Genomic DNA, 26442 nt, shown 5'->3' with positions numbered 1-26442 from the left:
TCAGTTCCATAATCCATTGTCATTTTGTCAAACAGCTGATGGTGCTCTGCGATGGCTGCGCGTTCTCAAATAAATTTATCTGAGAAGTGTTAATTTCAATAAAAATGGATGTTGTAGGCCTTTTAAATAACATCAATGATAAATCTGATATGTTCGCGGTAAAAACGTGGACATCGGAATGGTCGAATAGTTTTCAAGAGAATCAAGTGAGTAATATTGATTTTCTTAGTTTTTATTTCATTTTCGTACTTTTTATACCGTTTCTTAACAAGCGGCTTTGTTGAAAACGTGCTAATGCTACCCGGAAGTGCTCTCATTGTTAGATAAGAGCACCTAATTTAATAATAGCCTGTAATATCCTTGAAATCAATCGTCAACAGTCAAGATTTAATACGACAACATAAACGCTTTGTTAGGCAATTAAAACTACACAATAATTGAATGAAAATACCATTGTATTGCAATTTCTATAGGATTTGTTGAACATTCATGTTTCGTTTTTAGTTTTGGGGTGGATTTTAAGAAATTAAAGTCCTTGATGATCAAAACTCAAAAGTATGGCTTTGAATTTAATCATTTCATGAATAAAAGTCTTAATATCAAATTGTAAGTTTATAATATGGAATTAGTCTCTGCTGCAATGATATTACTTTTTTTTTAATAAATTAAAAACAATTGATAACTAATTGATAATAATAATTGATAAGGACATAGTGAATCCTTGCAATATTATGAGATTGTTTTTTTGTATCTTATATTCATATATATGTACCTTATATTCATTTATTATAATAAATACCTATAAATTATTGTATAAGTACTTTATTTTCATACTTGTTGAATTTACATGTTAAACTCACAAATTTTTATTTGGCTTTGTAGGTATGTTATTTCTTAATTTACAATGTAAACAATTAAAATATATAACTTTGAAACTGCTAATAACAATGATAACAATGAACATAGAAGAAACAGAATATTTAATATTTACTGATATTAAATTTAATAACGTCTTAAATAAATAGGTTTTTCTACCTATATTAAATACATTTCATAGTCAAATCTATATTTAAATAGTTTTCTCTTTTTTATCTTACATAGATAATGGTAGAATGGCCTGTATTAAAAGTAGATAAATTTGTTACAAATTACGAAAAACAAATACACATTTCTACAACCACAACTTGAAATTATTATTGACAAGTGTTATCTAAATTATGACGTTTATAATATATTTGTTTGCGTTTTCACTTGTTTTTATCACGATCGGAAGTGCCAGCTAGATCGATAGACATAAACGTAAAGGTCACGACGAATGTTTGCGACACATTCTCGAACCGGCCAATCGGTTTTGCACAACATCCTACATCGATACACGTGTTATTGCGATACCGAAGATGTGCAAGGACAATACGATGGATAATGGATGAATATGGCAATATTTAAAGGAATTCGAAATTCAAAACTTTTTTTTTCGTATGCGTTTTGCGCGGGAACTTTTTTCATTGATGCTTTGTGTATATTCGATATATTACGTTAATTACGTGAATATATTAATTATAATTACAACGGAATAATATCTAGATCACAATTTGCATACATTACGTATTACGCATGGACTGTTGAATAGGTAAATTTGTTTCAAAAACAAAGGATTATACTCCGTATGAAGTGTTATTAAAAAAAAATGTAAACATTACACTATCTCATGTCAACGCTAAGCTGGGTTTTGCCTAGATACAGCGGCATTGACCACTTTCCCGCTGACCTTGTGCTGAAGATCAATAGACGTGGATTGCGGAAGCACCCGACTGTTGGTAAAGTGGCTACGTCGTTTTCGCAAAACCTTGTACTAGTTTAATTACTTGAGTTTTTTTGTAGTTATAAACACCTGTGTATTAGAATGTGGCGGGCACCGTTGCCCGTGGTAATACTAGGTATGTATATTGTTTATTTTTACATATTTATTTTTTTTGATTCATCAAATTGTAATGAGATTCTGACTAAACTGTTATGTTGATTTACATGCGAAACTACTTAATTTCATTTACTGTCTGTAGTAAGCTGTATGATTAATGCTTACGATATCTAATGTTCTTTTGATTGTGACTATTATCCAACCCCGAGCTACCTATAAAAATGATTACAGACCACAATAAAAAAAATCATTAATTATTATTCTAGTACATAGTAGGTACCTAATTACTATTTCTTCATCAAAAATGTTTATTTCATATTTATCAAATGATTGTCATCACTCTTGCTCAAATATGTACGTGACACAAACGTTCTAGAACCTCGAAGAAATTAAAAAATTCAACCACGTGTAACAGAGCATGCGTTAGGTTTTATTTTAAATTGTCTCTGTAGTAATGCAACTTGCAAGCGCTAAACAATTATACCGCGGACGAACCCTGAACTCACTAGTATTCCTATACCTCATGTGTAATTCTGATGTATAAATTAGGTACTGTACAGTTGCATCCAAATTACAAATCCATTCCGTAGATTTTTCGTGAAAGACAAACAATAATCCATCCATCCTCACAAACTTTCGTATAATTATCACATTAGTAGGATATAAAAGAAAGGGTTGATATTGTTATTTTTTTATAACCTTCTCAACAGAAATGATTCTCTTTATTGTCAGTATTTTTGGGGAAACCTGGTCATTTGTCGCAATAACAAATATAATAGCATAACTCTATTGATAAAATTATGATAGTTATATGATAATTAAAGACGAGGAGGTTCAAAGACTTCGTTAATTCAATTTATTACGTTGTCATTACTCATACTTACGTAAACACTACTATCTAGAAACGGCTAGAATAAATGTTCTGGTTAGGGAGCCAGGTGCAAATTTGGTTAACTATTTCCTCTCAAGAGATAATTCGTCAGACGCATGAGAGTATAGTATTATAAAGCCTCGTGAACGTCAGCTGGCGCTCGGTTGGGGGGGTGCCTCCCACGCACATAGGAAAAAAAATACATTCATTCATTAATTTCCTCTCAGCTAAAATTTTGTCAAATTGTAGCTAACCCAATATCTCAACGAAAAAAAATAGTCAGCTGGTTACAACATGGTGTATTATACGTCAGCTGGTGTCTCGAACATGAAAGTTAAATTTAAAGAAAAATTTATTTTCCGTTATTTCCTCTCAAACAAAAATTTACCTGATGATAGCTTATATGTAACTGTGGATAAATATATATGTCAACTGGCTGTATCTTGGTGGAAAAACCGTCAGCTGATACGGGAGGCTACAACCGCTCTTCCCCCCAACCGAGCTCCAGCTGACGTTCACGAGGCTTCATAATACTATACTTTGATGCATTTTACTAATTACCGCTTGAGAGGAACTTGGTCATAAAATCTGCTGCTGGCTCCCGGACCATTCAATTTAATTGTCGATACTCTTATCTATTTTTAACGAACTAATTTACATATTATAAAATTATTTATTTATTAACTTTCACTATTGTATTTTTGCAGGTAAATTAAAATTTAAATAGCCAAAATTATAATTTGTAAATACATAAATAAAGAAATTAAATAAATACTCGGAAAAATAACAACGGCACAGACAAACGTTTTTTTTTTAATACACAATATGCAATTTTAATAGATGTACGGTTTACGTATTACATCGAATGTGGACTGTATTTAGGTCGCTAATATGCTGCTAATAATGCTATGATATTATGGGACAACTGGGAACACTTTAATTATCGCTAATAATTATATATAATTCACGCGGATTCGAGCGGATAGATTAGCACTCGGGCGCTGCTATGGAAGAACTGCGCTTTCCGGCCGGCTCGGCCGTCGCACGATAATAATGCTGAGGCAGCTTGACCTCATTTACATTATTGCTCAATAATTGTCATTAATGTAATGTAACTATGGATAATAAGTAATTTAAAATAAAATATTTGTTCGTTGCTCGAACATGCTCCCGAGGCCCACAGAAGATATATATAAAATTTTATAAGTTTGGTAATGTTTGTAATGCATAATGATTATAGTTCCACCACTGATTCACTTATAGCAGAGCGTTTGCTAGTTATTGGAGACGTAGACCTATCGCTCCTTTTAAATCGCGCACTTGCCCATCGTCTGAGCCTGTTTTGTTCGCATGATACTTCACTACACTCTCCCCGCTCGGGTAAGGGAGACGCACGAACACTAGTAACACTTTTTTGGTGCACACACACACTAGAATCGACACACTCTTGGGGTATTGTCCGAGACTGAATAGTTTGTTGCGCTGCTGGGAAGCTCTGCTGTTGGGCTGCTGGGACGCTCTGCTGTTGGGCTGCTGGGACGCTCTGCTGTGGAGTCGCTCGACTCCTTCGCCACCACACGAAGAAAAAGATGCTTGCTAATATTGCTAGTGTTAGTGTTCCATATGACACTGCGTATTGGTGTAGGTCGTGTTTTGAAATACCTAAGGTATCCGTATTCTCGACAGCGTTTTTCATTATTTTTATTTTCTCCCCAAGAGTTTTTAATGATGCGTTGATATCTTCGTCGTCGGAGTAGTTTTCGATAGGCAGAGCAGAGTTAATCAGATTGTGAATGGGATTTAATTTGGTTTCTAATATGTCGGGTTTCAGATATAGCTTGTTTTCAAGTTGCTTAAATGAGTACAGTGTGATATCTTGTCCCTTTATTATGCATTGTTTGTTTAGTGATATAAGCCCGGCCTTGCTGACTTGGCGCGACTGAATGTCATTGTCACATATAATGCGTATGTGTGCCGTATCGCATTGAAAATATAAATATGTAGTTAGATCGTGTAATTGTATCCAACTACTTTTACAGCTGTTTATAATGTAATTACATTTATTATTTTTTATTTCGCAAAAACGTTCATGGTTGCTAAAGCTTATTATAGGACCATGCAATTGGCAAAAATAAATATCATTCTGGTTTTGGCATGATTGTAGTTCCGCTAATGTTAATGTAATGTAGGCATCTCTCTTTATGCTTATAGAAATATATTCCGCTATTGGTTTTATACTTATCATGTTGCTGTTAACTTGCTTGGGTATGGGTATCAATCTATATAGTTGGAAATTGTCCCGGCTAATCAATGGTATGAGTATTTCAAATATAAAGAAGTTTTCGGTAATTCTAGCTTTTACCTTTATTAATTTATAGATTTTATACAGGTCTGTATGTATGTTCTCTATGGGTAATGTGACGTCCTTGGGAATTTGGCTGGATATAATTTGCAGCTCGTCGCGCAATTGCTTTGGTGACAATAAGTGTACATTTATCTGGCCGTGGTAAATTTCGGTGGTAGTGTCCAATAGAGTATCTTGTATTCTCCGTAAATTCTGAATCAAATTGTTGCACGCTATTGCTGATAAGGTCACTTCTTGAATGGTCTCAATTTCTGATTGGATTACATTTGTTTTATTGTTTAGGATATTTAAATGTCTGTTAAAGATTTTGTACTGCGTTTCGATGGTTTTTTCAGTTCGCTTTAATATGTTGAATTCGGCTTCTATGACTGATGTTTGGTTCTTCCAAAGTTGGGTTATATGGTTGGCGTTATTTTTAATGAGCTCGATTTCCTGTTCATATTTCTCAGCAAAGCTTTGATCAAGTACTCCGAATAATGAATTAGCCACTGAGCCGACCGCATTGAAAAGACCGCGCCGGGTTCTTGACCGCGCGTCGAAATGCTGATTCAGTAACAGCTGGTTGTAGTATTGCAGTTCATTGTAATCATGACGTATTTGTAACAAGATAGTCTGGCAGTGATTCGATTCATTCATATTAGTGCAGGTTTTTTCTAAGTAATCCGATAAAAGATCTGCCGCTGTGTTCCCTTGCCAATATGGAGACATGTCAAAATATGCGATTAGCTTCCATTTGTCCCTAGCTAGTTGCATTTCGCCCATCGAGTCAAAGTATATGGATAGATTGCTTTCAAGCTGTTTTAACTTATATTCCGCTGTAGAGTACGATAAAATGCTCATAAAAAATATTAATGATAATACGACGCTTACAAGTTTTGAAGGAATATTTTGTCTGATTCGACTTTTCTTTCTTTCGCTTTTCAATTCGCTGCTGTTGTTTTGAATGATTCGACTTTCCTTTCTTTCGCTTTTCAATTCGCTGCTGTTGTTTGGAATGGATATATTATGATTTTGCTGATGATTGCTTTTTTCTTCGAGTGGTAATAATGATAATTTTACTACTGGCCGTTTTAAGATTCCATTTTTTGTTTTTAATGTAACTACTCTTACTAACCCGTCGCTTCCTGGATGGGTTTCTACTACTCGGCCCACTGGCCACTTCCCGGCTGGCATAATATCATCGTGAATGGTCACTAAATCCCCTATTTTAAGGTTTCTTTGAGGTTCTAACCATTTGCTTCGAACCGTCAACTGGCTGAGATATTCATTTTTCCAACGTTTCCAAATATCATTAAAAGTTTTATTTACTAAGTACCATCTGGTCCTGGCATCATGTGCTGTTTCTATTAGAGTATTCTCCGCTCGCTGATTTAAAAAATGTGACGGTGTTAAGAAATCTAAATCTTCCACGTCTTCCGTAATTGAACATAAAGGCCTTGAATTAAGGCATCCTTCTATCTGGGCAAGGATTGTGCTATATTCTTCAAAGGTTAAAGCTTGCTCTCCCACTACTCTCTTTATATGCTGTTTTAGGCTTCTTATCGATCTTTCCCAAATTCCTCCTGCGCTAGGCCACGATGGACAGTTCCAGTGCCATTCTATCTCCATTTCGGTGATTTCTTTGTAAAAACTATCGCTAAAATTGCTTAGTAATTCATTATATTCTTGTTGTATAATTTTATTTGCTCCGACAAAGTTCGTGCCATTATCTGAATATATATGCTTTGGGGTTCCGCGTCGTGCTGCCATGCGTCGCAGAGCCGCTATGAAAGTTGTGCTGCTGAGGTCGGAAACTATCTCTATATGTACCGCTTTCGTAACCATGCATATGAATAACGCTATGTAACCTTTTGTGGTTTTAACTCCTCGACCTTTATTAATCTTGACGTTGACGAATCCTGTAAAATCGACTCCTGTATGATAAAATGGAGGAGCTGGATTAACACGATAGCTAGGCATATCTCCCATTAGTTGATGTAATTTCGTAGGCTCTCGCTTTTTACATGTGATACAGGTACGAAGTTGCTTCTTTGTTGCTCGATATCCCTTAACTATCCAGTATTTTTGCCTTAAAATTGAAATAGTAATTTTTGCTCCACCGTGAAAAGAAAGTTCGTGTGCTTCGTTTATCAGTAGTTCCGTTAAACGTCCGCTATATGGAATAATTATTGGATATTTCATATCTTCGCTGATGTTTGCATTCTTTAAACGACCTCCAACTCTTAAAATACCATTTTCATCTAAAAATGGATTTAAGCTTAATAATGCACTGTTCGATCGTAATTTATTTTCCTTTTTTAATTGCTCTATATCAGCTGAGAATTCAGTCGATTGAACATATTTAATAATTGCCGTTTTAGCTTTTCTCACGTCTTGTAATGTGAGATACGTCGGCCTTTGTTTTAATGACGGTGTAATCGCTCGTAATATCCATGCTAATACTCGTACTATTTTTATTAATGAACTATATTTGTTTAATAAATTATCTATTATGCTTGATGTGTATGTTTTTTGAATGATATTTACTTGTTTTCTTATTTCTAAATTTGTCATATAATTAGTGTGCTGCTGCTTATTTTTAAAATCTGTACTCAATAACCATTCTGGACCTTGCCACCATAATAAGTTTTCTTTTAATTGTAATGCTGTTTGACCTCGACTCGCTGCGTCAGCTGGATTCTCCTTCGTTTTTACATAGCGCCATGATTGAGGTTGCATTGTTTCGTGGATTTTCTTTACTCGATTTGCTACAAAGGGCTTCCAACGGTCGGGGTTGCCGTTGATCCAACCAAGGGCTACCATTGAATCGCTCCATCCATAAACTTCAACTTTCGTGCTGCTGATGCTATTTTTTATTTTATTCATTAATTTTGCTAATAACTCCATGGCACATAATTCTAATCTAGGTAAAGATACTTCCTTTTTATTTGGTACTAATCTGGATTTTGCTGCTATTATTATACTTGAGATTGCGCTATTTTTTGCGACTCTGGCATATATGACGCATGCATAGGCTTTTATTGAGGCATCGCAGAACCCATGTAATTCAATTATGCTATTCTCATCACATTTATACCATCTGGGAATTTTAATACATTTTAACGTATTTAGCTCATTTTTTATTTTTATCCATTCGCTTTTTATATCTTGGGAGACTAGATCACGCCATTCAAGATCTGCTTGTAACCATACTTTTTGAAATAAAATCTTAATTTTTGTTGTAAGCGGCGTCAACCATCCTAATGGGTCAAATAGCTTAGACATTTCCGATAATAATTTTCTTTTCGTTAACCTTGCTGAGTTTTCATATAATACGCTATCATAGTCGAATACAAATACGTCACTAATAGGGTCCCATCGTAGGCCTAATGTTTTCGGCGTGTTTTCCGTTTTAAACATAAATGTTGATTGCTCGTCTCGTTCTTTGCTGGTTATGTTTTCAATGAGGCTCTTATTATTTGCAATCCATTTTCTCAATAAGAACCCTGCTCCGCTAAGTACATGATTCACCTCCGCTATTTTTTGCTGACCTTCGCTAATTGTGTGTGCTCCCGAAATGTAGTCATCCATATAAAACTCTTCTTTAATGCTTTTTGCTGCTTTTGGGAAATTATTTTGCTCATCTTGTGCTAGCTGATTCAACGTCATAATTGCTAAGAAAGGTGCTGCTTTGGTTCCGTAAGTGATAGTTGTTAATTGATACGCTTTTATAGGCTGGTCTGGGCTTGATCTCCACCATATTTGTTGAAGTTTTTGGTCTTCTTCTTTTACTAATATTTGTCGATACATTTTTTCAATATCAGATGTATAGGCGTAACGGTATAGTCTCCAATTGATTATGATACTTTGTAAATCTTTTTGCATATTGGGTCCCTTGTGCATAACGTCGTTTAAGCTGTAGCCTGTCGTGGTTTTTGCTGATCCGTTAAATACGACTCGTAGTTTAGTGGTGCTGGATGCTGCTCGCTGTACCCCATGATGTGGTAAAAAACATTGTACGCTTGAATTTAATGCTGCTAGTTTCATGTGTCCCAGTTGTATATATTCGCTCATAAATTGCTTGTATTGCTCCGATAATTCATGCTGCTTATTAAGTTTATTTTCTAAACTCTTAAATTGTGCTAACGCTAGTTTTTCAGACGATCCCAATTTTTCTAACGCTTGATCCTCCATAGGTATGCTTACTTCATAACGTCCGTTTTTTAATCGCTTTGTAGTTGCTAAGTAATAATCTAAACACTGCTTATCTTTCGCTGACATATCATTTTGCTCTTGTATATCCTCTATTTTCCAAAAATCTTGAATTGCTTGTATATGATTCAAAATAACGTTGCAGTGGAAGGTATTTATGCTGCCTCCACATAATAACCAACCCAATTGCGTCTGCTGTGCTAGTGGTTGTGAGATTTCGCGGCCTCGAATGATCCCATCTAACATAATGTACGAATAAATATCTGCTCCAAATAAAATATCTATTGCTCGGCTTTTGTTAAATTCTGGATCGGCTAAGTTTAAGTGCGCTATACATTTCGACCAGCCGGGTTTTTCAAACGATCTATTAGGTAGATTTTTTATAAGATTAGTCATAATGAATGTGTCGACGTTGAAGGTAAAATTGTTATATATAGATTGGCAATTAATCTTGAGTTTTCCACGACAGTTGTTTTCTTGGCCCCCTACACCAAGGACGATCCCTTTGCTTTGTTGACGTTTTAAGCCCAGTTGCTGTGCTGCTCGTTCGGTTATGATGCTAATTTGAGACCCTTGGTCGATCAGTGCTCGCATTATGTGCTGTTTGCCATCTTCAGCTGTTACCTTTACCAATGCGGTGGCTAAAAGTACTTCAGAGTCATCTTGCTGAGACATATTCGATTGATTTTTGGGACTGTAATAGACCTGTCTTTGGGTGTTGCTACTCATCAATTTTTTATTTCTAAAATTTTCGCTAGCTTGCTGCTTAAAACATTCGTGTAATAACGTGTGGTGTGCGCCAGCACACACATGACACCGCTTATTCGAAGTACATTGACTTCCATTGTGATCAAAAATGCAATTAATGCAAAACCGTAGTTGCTTAACCGTTTGTAGTTTATTCATAAATGATAATTTAATAAATTGTGGACAATTAGTGAGCGCGTGTTCGAAATTGCATAAGGGGCATTTTTTCGCTGAGGTGTGCATTGACGTCAGTGACCTCTTTACTTGATTATTAATATTAATTCTATTTGAATTAATGTGTATGGGTTGTCTGTACGTTGCTAATAATTGGTTCGATGTTCTATGATGTCTTTGTTCTGCTGCTGAATTTTGGTTTCTTCGTGATGATTCAAGCGATGTAAATTTGTTTTCAAGAAAATCCAAAAATTCTTGTAGTATAGGGAGCTCTCGAGTGTTTTTTAATGATTCTACGTATTCAGAATAAGTTTCGCTGTCTAATTTTTGCGATAATAAATGTACCAATAGCGGATCCCAAGTAGTTATATCTACGCCTAGGTTTTTTATAGCGTGCAAGCTTTCTAATGTGACGTCATGTAATTTCTTGATTGCTAGATATGATTGCTGCTGTATATTAGGTAAATTGAGAAATATGTTAACGTGCGATGTAAAAATTAGCTTTTTGTTATTAAATCGATGATTTAGGATATTCCAACAAACTAAATAATTATCGGAGCTGATAGGCAAATGCTGTATAAGGCGCTCGGCTTCCCCGCTTACTTTAGCTTTCAAAAATTGCATTTTTTGCGCGTTCGATATTGATGTATTTTTATGTATAGCTTCATTAAAAAGGTCTTTGAATGATACCCACTGATGATAATTGCCAGAAAATGTCGGTATATCCATCTGTGGAGTTGATTTATCTCTATGACTTGTTGCACACATTTTTGAGTTTATAGCTCTCTTTGTATTGATATATATTTTTTCATGCTTAGTAAAATTAATTTCGTACGCTTCATCTTCCTCTCCAAGTTCACCAACTATCTCCCAATGTAAATTTTCCACCGCTGACCATCGATTGTGGAGAATACGAAGGGAGTCTTCATATTCCCACTTCTCCTCCAAATTATTCACCTCAATGTTTCTTACTGCTCTGATAAATGCTTTAAAATTGACTTCCTGCTTTCGAGATAAATCGTCTAATTTGCTGTTGGTCCCCCGTGATTGAAATGTTGTAGACCTAGGCGTCGCTTGCGATTCTAAACCGGATCCTCCCGCTTTCGGCTCTAGATGGGCTTGCTTTTGTAATAAAAAATTATCATATGCTTCACTGATCGCTTCCTTTGCTCGAATATAAATGTCGTGAATGTTAATAAATTCTTCCCGCATAAAATATTGATGCTGTGTCGATTCATATTTTAAAAGCTTTTCATGATTTTTCTGGCATTCATCCCATAAAGATTCTAATATATCTAAACGCTGTCTGCAATATTCGATACTCTTACGCTCTGCACTATCTTTTTTAAAATTCGCTAATAACTTCTTTATTTTGTCCTTGATCTCTAGTTGGACCGTATATAAAGCTTCCATTGTAATATAAAATAATCAAACGGTAGAAATAAAAAATAAAATGGAAAATTCTTACTTGGCTGTCTCGGATACGGTCGACGTGGCTACGTCCCCGGATACCTTAGGTTGCTTGCTGTTGCTGGCTGACGTGGCGGTTGACGCGTGGCGGCACGTGCTGCTGACGTAGGCGGCTGGCTTACGTCTTGCTGGTTGCTGGTTGCTGATTCCTTGTTGCTAATTTCTGATGGCTATTTGCTGCTTGCTGATTGCTAGATGCTAATTTTTGGTCACTGATCGTCTGATGCTAATTGATAGTTGCTGATTGCTAGATGCTGATTGCTGGATGCTAGATGCCTGATGCTAAATGCTAGTTGCTGGTCGCTTATTGTTGATTGCTAGACGCTAGATGCTGGATGCTAAATGCTAGTTGCTGGTTGCTAGATGCTAGTTGCTAGATGCCTTTTGCAGTTCACGCTACTTGCTACTTGCTATATGCTGGTCGCTGAATGATAATTTCTGGTTGCTACTTGCTATATGCTGGTTGCTGATAGATAATTGCTGATTCTGCTAATTCTGCTGTTCTGGTAATTTCTATTCCGCTCGAATGCTGCTGCTAGATATTCTGATAGGGGGTTTTCCTGTTGGCTGGCTGTACTTTGCTCGGGGCGATGCGCGTGGTGACACGTGGAGCTGACGCAAGCTCTTTTATGGCTTGAAAATGCTGGATTTTGTATCTCGTTAAAATGCTAATTTTGGCTGCTGTTGAATGATATGCTGCTTGCTTGTAGTTATAAGATAATACGCTGAATAAATATCACGGGGGAAGAAGGGACACGTGGATTTCCGGTTCCACGTCACACTTTACACTCGCGACGCGGCACACTTTTTTACGGTAATCCTGCTCGAAAATTATAATTTGTAAATACATAAATAAAGAAATTAAATAAATACTCGGAAAAATAACAACGGCACAGACAAACGTTTTTTTTTTAATACACAATATGCAATTTTAATAGACAATAAATAGTAAATGCGAGATCCTAGTGTCCCAAACATTTTTTTTATCAATTTTTTGCATTATGGATAATAAGCAAACTTTGATTGTCTATTTTGACTGGCTATGAAAGATAAAGCTCTGATAAATGCTTTAAAATTGACTTCCTGCTTTCGAGATAAATCGTCTAATTTGCTGTTGGTCCCCCGTGATTGAAATGTTGTAGACCTAGGCGTCGCTTGCGATTCTAAACCGGATCCTCCCGCTTTCGGCTCTAGATGGGCTTGCTTTTGTAATAAAAAATTATCATATGCTTCACTGATCGCTTCCTTTGCTCGAATATAAATGTCGTGAATGTTAATAAATTCTTCCCGCATAAAATATTGATGCTGTGTCGATTCATATTTTAAAAGCTTTTCATGATTTTTCTGGCATTCATCCCATAAAGATTCTAATATATCTAAACGCTGTCTGCAATATTCGATACTCTTACGCTCTGCACTATCTTTTTTAAAATTCGCTAATAACTTCTTTATTTTGTCCTTGATCTCTAGTTGGACCGTATATAAAGCTTCCATTGTAATATAAAATAATCAAACGGTAGAAATAAAAAATAAAATGGAAAATTCTTACTTGGCTGTCTCGGATACGGTCGACGTGGCTACGTCCCCGGATACCTTAGGTTGCTTGCTGTTGCTGGCTGACGTGGCGGTTGACGCGTGGCGGCACGTGCTGCTGACGTAGGCGGCTGGCTTACGTCTTGCTGGTTGCTGGTTGCTGATTCCTTGTTGCTAATTTCTGATGGCTATTTGCTGCTTGCTGATTGCTAGATGCTAATTTTTGGTCACTGATCGTCTGATGCTAATTGATAGTTGCTGATTGCTAGATGCTGATTGCTGGATGCTAGATGCCTGATGCTAAATGCTAGTTGCTGGTCGCTTATTGTTGATTGCTAGACGCTAGATGCTGGATGCTAAATGCTAGTTGCTGGTTGCTAGATGCTAGTTGCTAGATGCCTTTTGCAGTTCACGCTACTTGCTACTTGCTATATGCTGGTCGCTGAATGATAATTTCTGGTTGCTACTTGCTATATGCTGGTTGCTGATAGATAATTGCTGATTCTGCTAATTCTGCTGTTCTGGTAATTTCTATTCCGCTCGAATGCTGCTGCTAGATATTCTGATAGGGGGTTTTCCTGTTGGCTGGCTGTACTTTGCTCGGGGCGATGCGCGTGGTGACACGTGGAGCTGACGCAAGCTCTTTTATGGCTTGAAAATGCTGGATTTTGTATCTCGTTAAAATGCTAATTTTGGCTGCTGTTGAATGATATGCTGCTTGCTTGTAGTTATAAGATAATACGCTGAATAAATATCACGGGGGAAGAAGGGACACGTGGATTTCCGGTTCCACGTCACACTTTACACTCGCGACGCGGCACACTTTTTTACGGTAATCCTGCTCGAAAATTATAATTTGTAAATACATAAATAAAGAAATTAAATAAATACTCGGAAAAATAACAACGGCACAGACAAACGTTTTTTTTTTAATACACAATATGCAATTTTAATAGACAATAAATAGTAAATGCGAGATCCTAGTGTCCCAAACATTTTTTTTATCAATTTTTTGCATTATGGATAATAAGCAAACTTTGATTGTCTATTTTGACTGGCTATGAAAGATAAAGAAGATAAAAATAATTTGGAAAATCCAAAAGTGCACGCCTCATATTTTTTTTTTAATAATTATTTATTAATTATTATTTTTGTTTATTTAATAACAATTAAACCACATCGAATCAGACCCTGAAAAATGAAAGGGTTCTATTCCTGAGCATACTCAAGCGTAAGAGAAAAAAAAAAAGACTCGATTAGTAAAGTATTTCGGTCGCTATCGTGTTAACAAGAAAATCCTCCGCACATACAGACACACGGACGTCCAAGACAGAACTTTTTTAAACTGTTTTTTAACTAGTTTAAATAACAAAAATGACATCAAAAATATCATGAATGTTAAAAATAGTGTTTTTTCTTAATATGTGTGTGTATGTATTATCTTACAAGTGCAATGTATGATACATAAAGACATTTTAAGTTTGAAAAATCAGATGTTTTGCGCGAAGCGACAGTAGTACCCACCTCAACGCTTCGCTTATGAGGCGTGCAATAACACGCTTTTGCAAAAAAAGGAATGAAAAGTTCCATTTAGATAAAAATAACATAACGTAGCAATAGCACATGCAATAGTCACCACAAACTTAATTAAACGTAGGTTATTTTAAGGTGAAGCATAATTAAATCGAAGTTTATTTTATTTTAATTCATAAAAAGAAACCTTAATATTACAAAAAATACATGTGAAAAATAGAAGTCATGCGCAAACGCGCAGCTAACGTAAAAGATAAATATTTTTCTTACATTAGCAAAAAGTAAAGGAAAAATAATTATTCTATTTATAGCCTAGACGAGTAACGAAGTTAAACCTGGATTAATTGTGGCCTGCGGTATTTAGAAACCTGTTTAAGAGCTCATATAAAGTCACAAAAAAAACATAGCAATGACATACTATACAACCATACCAAGACAACCTTAGTATTTTTTCGTGCATACAAATTTAATGAGATTTGTATTAAAGGTAAAAAGGCGTATTTTCATGAATTGCAAAGAAGGGAAAGTAGTCTTTATATTATGTATACTGTAAACAGACAGGTTTATTCTATTAAATTTGAAGAGAAAGAAAACTGCAGTCTAAGATATCCGAAAATCGAAATGAGTAAAATCTAAAATAATAATAAAAAAGCACCATAGACAGATTATTCATTTCATAAAAATGTCTCGGTTTTTCTCATCTAAGTTGAGTTATCTAACCTAGAGCCGAAACCGAGTGCGAAATACATATAAACGAAGACAAATATGAAATTAAACAAATTGTATTTATAATAGTATTTTGGTCTGTGACATTATTTTTGAGGTGAAACTTCTTTAGGCGCGTTGATAGTCAATTTTCAAGGTCGCGTGATAGCAATACCGTCACGTCCTGGAGTAAAGCGACGATTTGGTATCTTTGAGTCTTGAAACAAGCTCTTTATACATATATTGTCTTTATTCTACTTGAACGTTTAATGAAAATGACACTTTTGCAGTTGCTGTGGTCATTCTGCGGGTGCCTCCTGGTGTCTTTACTAGTCGTATTCTTCTATTATTATAAACGATGGAGGACGAAGGGTAAGTTTATTATTATTTTGTTAAAATTAATTTATTTTTCAATTGTATAATATTTACTTTTTATAACGACCTCAAGTTAAGTCGGTTGCTTAACCGATTATAAGTCGGATAAAGTTTTTATTTTGTTATTTTGGAAAATATTTTAGCATGTACTTTCCGTCCAAAATAATTTAAGTGCAGTTAATTATAATTACACAAGACTGATATTATCTTTAAACAGATTAAAAATTACTGTAAGTATACGAAACCTTAACAATAAGACATTTAAAAAGTTAGTAAAAAATCAACAACATTGAATAAAGAATATGTTTTATATTGGAAAAAACTTGAGCGATGTCAAGTCAAGGGACATCCGGATGGAACGAAGTGTTAAGTTAGAGAGAGACAGATATAGAACCACGCGCAATCCGCAAAAAGTGTCGTGACAAGTTTTCGTAAGAATTTTTTCCGTCTAGCCCCCTTTCACAACGCGCGATAAGGAACTTCGTTCCAAAATTAAATTAAAATCATGTTACTAAATACAATCCATGTTTTTTCTCAATATAGGACTATATACCTTTATTATTTGTATTAGTATAAAACATTTTTTTAACATTACATTGTCTGAACTCCAGAAATATCCGGAGGCGTAGGAACCACAGCTACCGGCGAACCAGCCAAGCGTTTCCGTAAACGAGACAAAATGCTATTCTACGGACGTCGGATGTTGCGTAAAGTGAAGTCTATCTCCAACTCCGGGCAGGGCAGGAAGCGTCGAGCCGTCATGAGGTTCGCGAGGAAACTGCTGCAGTTGAAGAAGGAAAGCGCTCCGGAACAGTTGAAGGTAGATTTTTGGACTACCCTCAATAAAATTATATGATTGATGTCAATAGTTGATGTGTATGATAAATTCAACCTGTTTTAAAAAGTAACAAGGTTGATAACACAATATGTCCTGTTTTATATTTCAAAGAAATGTAGTCCAGTAAAGTTAGATTGGTTTGGTTAGGATCTGTTTAATGGTTTATGAGTAATTTGAATACAAACACAAATATTGTAAATCACATACTACTATATAATATATTGTCATACATTTATGTATAGTTGTGGACCTGATAAACCATTCAAATATAAATACCACCTTGTTACAACAAATAAAAACAAAAAATACTTGGTTTTTAATATTAAGCTTAGGACCGAATCGGATTTCATATTCGGATTTGGAAAAATTTCAAACCAACAAATCCGTAATCTATGAAAATTTCCAGGTATTAGAACCGCCAGCGGAATACCTAGAAGAAGATCTCACCAGCGATGACCGAGTGCCCCCAGATGCGCTATACATGTTACACAGCATCCGAGTGTTTGGCCACTTCGAGAAACCGGTGTTCCTGATGTTGTGCAAACATACGGAAATATTGAATCTACCGGCTGGATCGTTTTTGTTTAAAGTTGGTGAGTGTGAAGAAATAAGTCTGAACTGTGGTAGAAATAGGTCTATATATAGGACAAAAAAATTGTATATAATTTAACTGTAATGTCTATAATGTATTGCCAAATTTTAGGCTTTATAAATTAGATCAAATGTAGCAAAACGAATTAACGTCATTTTTCAATTTTCGAAGCAGTAAGTTAAAATTATAGAATGCATTAAAAAAAAACAGACTGCTGCGACAGAGGCAATATCCGTCATTAAAGTCGTGTCTCTGATTCTTGAACTAGAGCCTAACACCACTACCATATCCTATATCAACTATATTAATTCCGTGTCCATTTTCAGGTGAAACGGACGAAAACGTGTACGTCGTACAAACCGGTCGCGTGAACGTGTACATAACCAACGCGGACGGCAGCAGCCTGTCGCTGAAGGTGGTGCGGGCTGGGGAAAGCGTCACCTCGCTGCTCAGCTTCACCGACGTGCTTACGGTACGGGTCACCTATCTTAATCTCGAATTTGAATTGATGATGACATTTTTTCATAACCCGGTTTTTTAAAATTCCGAAGTTTTGTTTGCCATATAATCGCAAATCCAAATTTCATTTGCCCATTTCTTCATTTGTACGACGTTTTACAATCCAGACGAATGAGTTCCAAACACGAAATCTAAATGCAAAAAATTCAGATGACCGTAATCCAGAAAAACTAAATCCTTCCAGAGGATCGCAGTTGTAATCTAACTGACTGACTGACTTTTGACCATAATTTGATTATTTAATTATGTGTCAAGTTGTTTATCTTTAATATATATAAATCTCGTGTCACAATGTTTGTCCTCAATGGACTCCTAAACCACTTAACCGATTATAATAAAATTCGCACACCATGTGCAGTTCAATCCAACTTTAGAGATAGGATAGTTTAAACTTTAAACATGTAGGTACCACGAAGCCGGGGCGGACCGCTAGTATAATATGTATTTGTGTTGTGATTTTATAATGTCTAATCTTAAATCTGTTTCCAGGGCCACTCACAACCATACAAGACGGTGAACGCAAAAGCGTTAGAGGACTCGCAAGTGATCAAACTTCCGATGAAGGCCTTCCAAGAGGTGTTTAAGGAGTATCCCGATATATTTGTTAGAGTTATTCAGGTAATTGTGGACCTTTTATTAATAGATTTAAGAAACATATTGCCATAATGATGAGTAAATTTATTGTTATGTAAAAAGTACATGTGTCATGGTATTTAGTAAAAAATATGTGTCGGCACGAAACAAAATTGAAAGATATTGTTTGTTAGAAAATGATATGAAACCTACTTGAATTTTATGTATAAATAAATTCAAGTAATAAATAATAATAAAAAATGATATCAGCCAAATTAACTACAATGATTGATGTTTTATTTATATTTATATTTATTTAAAAACAAGATTACATAAATACTTATAAATAATGTATTAATTACAGATTATCATGGTGCGTTTACAAAGAGTGACATTTACAGCCCTGCATCAGTACTTAGGGCTTAGTGCTGAACTTGTCAATCCTGTAAGTATTTCTGTATATATTACTAGCTGTGCCGCGCGGTTTCACCTGCGTTGCTCCGTTTCTGTTTGTGATGACACGTGATGACATATAGCCTATAGCCTTCCTCGATAAATGGGCTATCTAACACCGAAAACATTTTTTAAATCGGACCAGTAGTTCCCGAGATTAGCGCGTTCAAACAAACAAACTCTTCAGCTTTATAATATTAGTATAGATTTGATCTTATAAAATTATTTTAATTTACAAGTACATATTGTAAAGATATAAACAAGAGTTTTGTGTCAACATTTTGATCAGTGAAGAAGATAACTTCTTGTCTTATCAAGTTCTAGACAACAGATTTAAATATATGAACTATATAGAGAAAAATTAATTTTTGCATTAAATATGGCATTGTTAACTTCTAAATACTGAACCGATATTTTTATTGTTAATTGAATGTCTGTTATTGTTACTTAGTTCAAGTAACATGGTTATTTACTGTTTTTTTTAATTTCTATGCAATATGTTTTGCTTCCATTTATTTTTAAGCTATTGCATAGCTTCTATCGCGGGCCTTGAGCGGGGGGACCGAATCCAGAAATTGCGTAACGAAAAACCTCACGCTCCCCACTCCGACGGGCGCAGAGGTGTGGCTTGAAGGCATAGCATGCAATAGCTTTGCCGCGGCAGTCCCCGAGTGCCACACGTCTTTTTGAAGTGAAAACTTCTTTAGCGGCGTTGAGCACTTTTTCTGTAATGGGTATAAAATCTTAAACTCGCGTCAGGACACGTGACCTGATCGAAAAAGCGTAAGACGGATGGATATCAAACATGCTCAACGTTAATAATCAAGTTTTCACTTATGCCGGCACTCCCGGAGTGCAACCCGTCTTTTTTTATCCTTTTTCTGTTACGATAATATGTTGTTTATCTTCTTTTTTTGTTTTTCCCCATTTCCTAATGATTTTTTTCGGTCCAGGGTCGCGAAAAACGCCGACCCACGACCGTAATATCGTCGCCCGGTAAGACCGCGAAGACCGTGGTGGACGCGGGTACGACCATGCACTCGCCGCACCACAGCGAGCGGAACCTTCTCGAACACGTGAGTGTTAACTACCCACATTTTGATGTGACTACCCGCATTTTCGGTTATTTTTTTCAGTGTTGGAGTGAAATATTTGTGAGATTGCGCTTTTTTTGAGTAAAGTGTTTTTTTAAGAAAAAAAATTGACGTTTAATTTGTGATTTTTCACAAAATCTATTTCAAGACAATAGTATACAAATATACTATATTTCATCATATTATTATCTAAATCATAACTTTTATTTCTGTTAATAATCCATACCATACATGACCTTCTATATGAATCTTAAATCCATTTAATAGCTTTTGAAATAATATCATTCGATTTTAATACCAAGTGTTTTCCATTACTTTAAACCTGCTTGATATTTGATTTGTTTGTTTTTTTATTGTAACAATAACATTACATGTAAATAACATAAAATGAACAGCAAGACGCGGGTTTGGCGCCGTCATCGCCCATACACATACAGGGCAGGAAACCCAGACCGGACATGATGCCGGATATTACGTCTAATACGCCTCAGGTATGGTGGATTTTTGAAGTGAAAACTTCTTTAGCGGCGTTGAGCACTTTTTCTGTAATGGGTATAAAATCTTAATCTCGCGTCAGGACACGTGACCTGATCGAAAAAGCGTAAGACGGATACCATTCCAAAATATCAAACATGCTCAACGTTAATAATCAAGTTTTCACTTCTGCCGGCACTCCCGGAGTGCAACCCGTCTTTTTTGAAGTGAAACTTCTTTATCGGGGTTGGAAAAAAATTTAGTGTAACATTTTTTCGTTACGCGTGATATTTTTCCGTTACGCGCCATCTTTTTCTTATCCCTACCACGCGTGATTCGACGTATTTGTGTAAAGTTGCATGTAGTAAATTATTTTATTTAAAATAAGGTCATAAAGAAGTTTCACTTCTTACGTGTGTACTACTACTACTAGTACACGCACACATTTTTTTTATTTTTGTTTTTTTTTAATAGTGATGTAGTGGGGTAGCGAAGGATGTGGTTAGTACAAAACAAAAAAAAATGTGATACAGTTTAAAAAAAGTAGTAGATAACCAATTAGTATTCTGCATTTTATACTGTATTCTATACCTATATTTTTCCTATTAAATAGTTCTGTAATTGTGGCTAATGAAAATATTTTTTTTGCAACGGAATTGAAAAATGCTTTAGTCCAAAGCTGAGTCTGAGACTACAAAAACAAATAAGTGAATTGAATTTTTTAATATAATATTTTGTTTTAAAGTCCTAGAAAAAACTAGTAAAGTTTAAAATAATGAAAAAAAAAATGTTTTTTTGCAGCAACAACCAGACGTGCAGCCAACTTCATCATTCCAAAGGCCGAAAGAGGGATCCTCCTTCAAGAAACATTACACTGACAATCTTGATGAGCAGGTATGTTAATCAACACTAATATTATAAAGAGGAAAACTTTGTTTGTTTGATTGTAATGAATAGGCTCATAAACTACTGGACCGATTTTGATGAAATTTGGCACAGATAATCTTTAGACCCTCATAAAGAACATAGGCTACCTTTTATTGCGAAATATGTACCACGGGTGAAGCCGGGGCGGACCGCTAGTTATACATATAGATATTTATTCATATTTGTTTGTGTTTAAATAATCCCTATTAATTTAAGTTCCGTTAAAGAAAATGAAATAAAAACAACTTCTCACTAATAAGAATACTTTCTTTGACAAAAATGTGTGCGTGTACTAGTGTACACACGTAAGAAGTGAAACTTCTTTATGACCTTATTTTTCAAAAAATAATTTGCTATATGCAACTTTACAGAAATACGTCGAATAACGCGTGGTAGGGATAAGAAAAAGATGGCGCGTAACGGAAAAATGTCAGGCGTAACGAAAAAATGTTACACTAAATTTTTTTCCAAACCCGATAAAGAAGTTTCACTTCAAAAATGACATCAACAACATGAGTATTTTATGTACGGACTACGTTAATTTAAACTCAAACTACAGATAACAGATATTTATATCCCATTTCTGAATGACTAGCTTTCCGCCCGCGGCTTCGCCCGCTTTGTCTAAAACATAATAAATTATATACTAAAACCTTCCTCTTCAATCACTATCTATTAAAAAAACCGCATCAAAATCCGTTGCTTAGTTTTAAAGATTTAAGCATATATAGCATAGGGACAGAGAAAGCGACTTTGTTTTATACTATGTAGTGATAGTGATATGAATACAAAGTCAAAACTAAAATACATATTAACATTACTCTCATCATTAAAAAAGAGCGTGTGCCAAACACACGTGTTAGAAGTGAAACTTCTTTGGCAATATTCAAAGATACCAAAATCGTCGCCTTACTCCATGACGTGACGGTATTGCCATGACGCGATCTTGAAAATTTTCTCGCAACGCGCCTAAAGAAGTTTCACTTCAAAAATCACATTATAATCACTACATAGTATAAAACAAAGTCGCTTTCTCTGTCCCTATGTCCCTATGTATGCTTAAGGTTGATGTTCCGACCGTCCCTCCATACATTTTTGATTACCTCTAAACACTTAACACAGACACTATTTCTTTAAAACTAATCATTTTATCACTTCTCTATAATGAAATGTGTGCGCGTTCGACCTTTTTAATCAATAATTTACAATATTTACTTAGAAAAACAACAGTAAAATACCGGAAAAATTTGACACTTCTACAGTAGTGTGCGTGACTTTTGCCAAGCGAAACACGACATAAAGCACGACATCTAGCGCATAGACTATATACTTATTACAGATCTAGCGCGTCAATGTCTAAACGAAAGGCGATGTTTAGACATTGACGCGCTAGATGTCGTGCATTCGCGTTCGTTATCTTATGCATAATGAGCATAATTCTAATAAATCAAAGTTATGTGTAAAAATTGAGTAATTTCATTTCCAATCGTTCAAAGAAAATAACAATAAAATAAAATAAAACTAATGACCTTAGAAACTATGTTTTTTTTTATTTATTACTCATTATTGTTCGTCCGTCGTAGGTCTGTAAACTGTATTGTACACTGAAGGTAAATGGTACTGTAGGTACTTTAGTTCGGCGTCGTCGCTCGTCGGCTTGATATAAAATTACATTCTTGATTTCATTGACACGCGCTATGATTTGCGCGCGGAATTTCTTGTGTTGTGAATTTATTTTTGTATGCTATGCATTTTAATTGATTCAAATTGCAATGTTTCTCTAGTATGCATTTGAGACTATATTGTAAATTGTAATAATTGATCGTGGGTATAGTAATTAATTATTCTAATAACGCAATTAGTAATATATGTATTTTCGGTGGGATTCAAAACAAAAAATTGGCCCGTGATTTTTATGAAATTTCACCACATTGCAAATCACATCAATCATAGTTCGTACACATGTATGACGAAAGTGATTAGTATTGTGGCTAACATTGACTCATCAGTTCATCACTGAAACCAGTGATAAATCAGTACCTATATCATATTGTGTTTGAATATTTTTAAACAATGATATAAGTATACAATTATTATAAATCGGTAAACTATCAAAGTAATCACAAACTTGCAAACATTGGTAAAATGTCCAGTAGTTTATGAGCCTATTCATTACAATCAAACAAACAAACAAAGTTTTCCTCTTTATAATATTAGTGTAGACAAACACTATGAATACGATCACGAATGCAAATTCGGGGATTTTCTAATTATTGCTAAATAATAATTGAATTCGTTTTGAAATACTCTATAATTTTTAGTGTATAAATAGACATTTATAATGTGGTGCTCATTTTTTTTGTACTGCTAACGCTATTGTAGGTACCTATTTTCGTTGTTTTATTTCAAGTGAACACGGCCATACAATTTTGTCACGAGCCGCCTATGATTGTAGGTACTTTTGTTAGGCTCCTTCGTCGTGTCGCGGAAGAATTCCAACAAATACCCGCGGCCCCATCATTAAAGCGGCTCGACGGAACACAGTGGGGTTTTAGTCGGTAAGAATCCGACATAACCCACGGCTCCTTCCCCGGGGGCCGTGGGTATCTTTGGAAGATTTCCCCACTATAAAAAAAAAAAAAAAGGCTCCTTCGTCGTCCGCGTCGGCTCGAAAGTTCTTGATTTCATTGTCACGCGCTATGATTTGCGCGCGGATATTCTTGTGTTGTGAATTTATTTTTGTATTATTATTATTTTTTATTTATTTTTTATTTTATTGATTCAAATAAAATATTTCACTAGTATGCATTTGAGACTATATTGTATTATGTATAATTTATCGTAGGTATAGTTATTCTTATAACGCAGTTATATTTTCGGTGGGACAATTTGACCCGTGATTTTTCTGAAATATCACCACGTTGCAAATCACATCAATCATACACACGTATGACGAAAGTATAGTGGCTATAATTGACTCATCAGTTCATCACTGAAACCAGTGATAAATCAGTATATCATATTTTATTGTGTTTGAATATTTTTTAAACAACGATATATACAATATTATTATAAATCGGTAAACTACCAAAGTACTTCCGAATTTTCAGACAGACAAACAAGTAGTTTGAACACGCAGTTTTCTTATACTAGTAGCAAAAATCAAAACCATAATATTATGTTTACCTACTATATTTTACTAAAAGTCGAGTGCGTCGAAATCGTAAATAATAGGTAATATAATGTTTTTCACCTTCCTGGTTATTTTCCCATAGTAAATAGTGTTTTAGGTTTGTTGTTGTAGGTAGGAATAATAATAATTATTCTTACATGTTGGTTATGAAATGTATATTGAAATAATTTACTTTTACAAATCATTAGTGATATTAGTTTTGAGTGAAAATGCTTGGATCAGCATAATATTATATGGTACTTCAAATACATCTTATATATAAAATTCTCGTGTCACAATGTTAGTCTGCATACTCCTCTGAAACGGGTGGACCGATTCTCATGAAATTTTCTGTGCATAGCGGGTAAGTCTGAGAATCGGCCAACATCTATTTTTCATATGTACCACGGGCGAAGCCGGTGCGGGCCGCTAGTGTTTTGATAAAAAAAACAATAGTGTAATAAAATAAAACTGCGTTTTATTGTAATCAATGTTGACAGTTTTAAATTCCAAAATTATTGATCAATAAAATAGTTTACACCAACAAATATAACTTTTATTTTTATAACAATCGTTCATAATATAAACCGTAGCAGGTGGCGTTTTGAAGTTCTGTCTACTCATACAGAAAAATGGAAAACTTGTTTTTTTTGTAAACAATTTATTACTCATGTTGTTTGGCAACTCGAAGCGTGGTCGTCCGTCGTAGGTACTTTTGTTCGGCGTCGCGTCGTCGTCCGCGTCGGCTTGATATAAAACATTCTTGATTTCATTGACACGCGCTATGATTTGCGCGCGGAATTTCTTGTGTTGTGAATTTATTTTTGTATGCTATGCATTTTAATTGAATCAAATTGCAATATTTCTCTAGTATGCATTTGAGACTATATTGTAATAATTGATCGTGGGTAGGTATAGTAATTAATTATTCTAATAACGCAATTATATTTTCGGTGGGATTCAAAACAAAAAATTGGCCCGTGATTTTTTAGTTTGTTTTAGCAAAGTAGGTACCTATACCTATACGCTTACGTCGCGCGTCGCGTCGTCGAAAACGGTGCGCCCAGAAACAAACATACCTAATTCAGTTACAATCCTTTTTTTGTTCCGTAATTTATTGTATTTATTCTAATACGATTTTTTTTATTCGTCGGCCAGTTCTACTAGGTATAAAAAGATAAAATTGAAATATAATTATTGTAGCGACAGCCATATTATGTTACTATGTTTTCGTAAATATGTTTTTCACCTTCCTGGTTATTTTCACATAATCTTATCTTATATATAAAAATGAATCGCAAAATGTGTTGGTAAGCGCATAACTCGAGAACGGCTGAACCGATTTCGATCATTCTTTTTTTATTATATTCCTTGAAGTACGAGGATGGTTTTTATGTAGAGAAAACGTAAATATTATGTACCACGGGCGAAGCCGGGGCGGACCGCTAGTATATATATATAAATGAATCGCAAAATGTGCAGTGTTGGTAAGCGCATAACTCGAGAACGGCTGAACCGATTTCGATAATTCTTTTTTTATTATATTCCTTGAAGTACGAGGATGGTTCTTATGTAGAGAAAACGTAAACATGTACCACGGGCGAAGCCGGGGCGGACCGCTAGTCTAATATAAAAATGAATCGCAAAATGTGTTGGTAAGCGCATAACTCGAGAACGGCTGAACCGATTTCGATAATTCTTTTTTTATTATATCCCTTGAAGTACGAGGATGGTTCTTATAGCTAGAGAGCTAGTTAGTTTAGTTTTAGTGCAGTGGCAGTGTAAATGTTGTTGTTGAGGTTATGTAAATTTAACACTTTAGTTAACTACCAAGATATAAAGAAATCAGGATAGGACACAATAACTATTGGTTGAGGTATTTATAAACTCATAATATACTTTAAAAAAAATCACGTTT

The 26442-nt window shown here is 35.0% G+C and overlaps 1 protein-coding gene and 1 long non-coding RNA gene across 4 annotated transcripts in view; one reads left to right on the top strand and one right to left on the bottom strand.

Annotated features, from left to right (window-relative positions):
• The window catches only part of LOC149489406 (uncharacterized), a 220810-nt gene extending 198988 nt beyond the window's left edge, over positions 1-21822 (bottom strand). The window contains exon 1 of the long non-coding RNA XR_016318145.1: positions 21628-21822. This is a non-coding gene — a long non-coding RNA (uncharacterized LOC149489406). The remainder of the gene's footprint in view (positions 1-21627) is intronic.
• sws (patatin like phospholipase domain containing sws) overlaps positions 19-26442 on the top strand; it is a 53391-nt gene continuing 26967 nt past the window's right edge. For all 3 annotated transcript variants that reach the window (XM_089713370.1, XM_089713362.1, XM_089713379.1), the window contains exons 1-10: positions 19-206; positions 15798-15879; positions 16494-16702; positions 17127-17313; positions 17639-17784; positions 18321-18449; positions 18769-18849; positions 19811-19933; positions 20347-20442; positions 21227-21319. In XM_089713370.1, coding sequence (XP_089569496.1) covers positions 105-206; positions 15798-15879; positions 16494-16702; positions 17127-17313; positions 17639-17784; positions 18321-18449; positions 18769-18849; positions 19811-19933; positions 20347-20442; positions 21227-21319 — 1248 coding nt within the window. In that variant the 5' untranslated portion in view covers positions 19-104. The remainder of the gene's footprint in view (positions 207-15797; positions 15880-16493; positions 16703-17126; positions 17314-17638; positions 17785-18320; positions 18450-18768; positions 18850-19810; positions 19934-20346; positions 20443-21226; positions 21320-26442) is intronic.

The sequence above is a fragment of the Colias philodice genome, chromosome 3 (assembly GCF_061535455.1).
Source record: "Colias philodice isolate Cphi_HAF_F1 chromosome 3, ilColPhil1 Martin Lab GWU primary, whole genome shotgun sequence".
In the NCBI taxonomy this organism is placed as follows: domain Eukaryota; kingdom Metazoa; phylum Arthropoda; class Insecta; order Lepidoptera; family Pieridae; genus Colias; species Colias philodice.
This window is presented reverse-complemented; position numbering and strand designations above follow the sequence as displayed.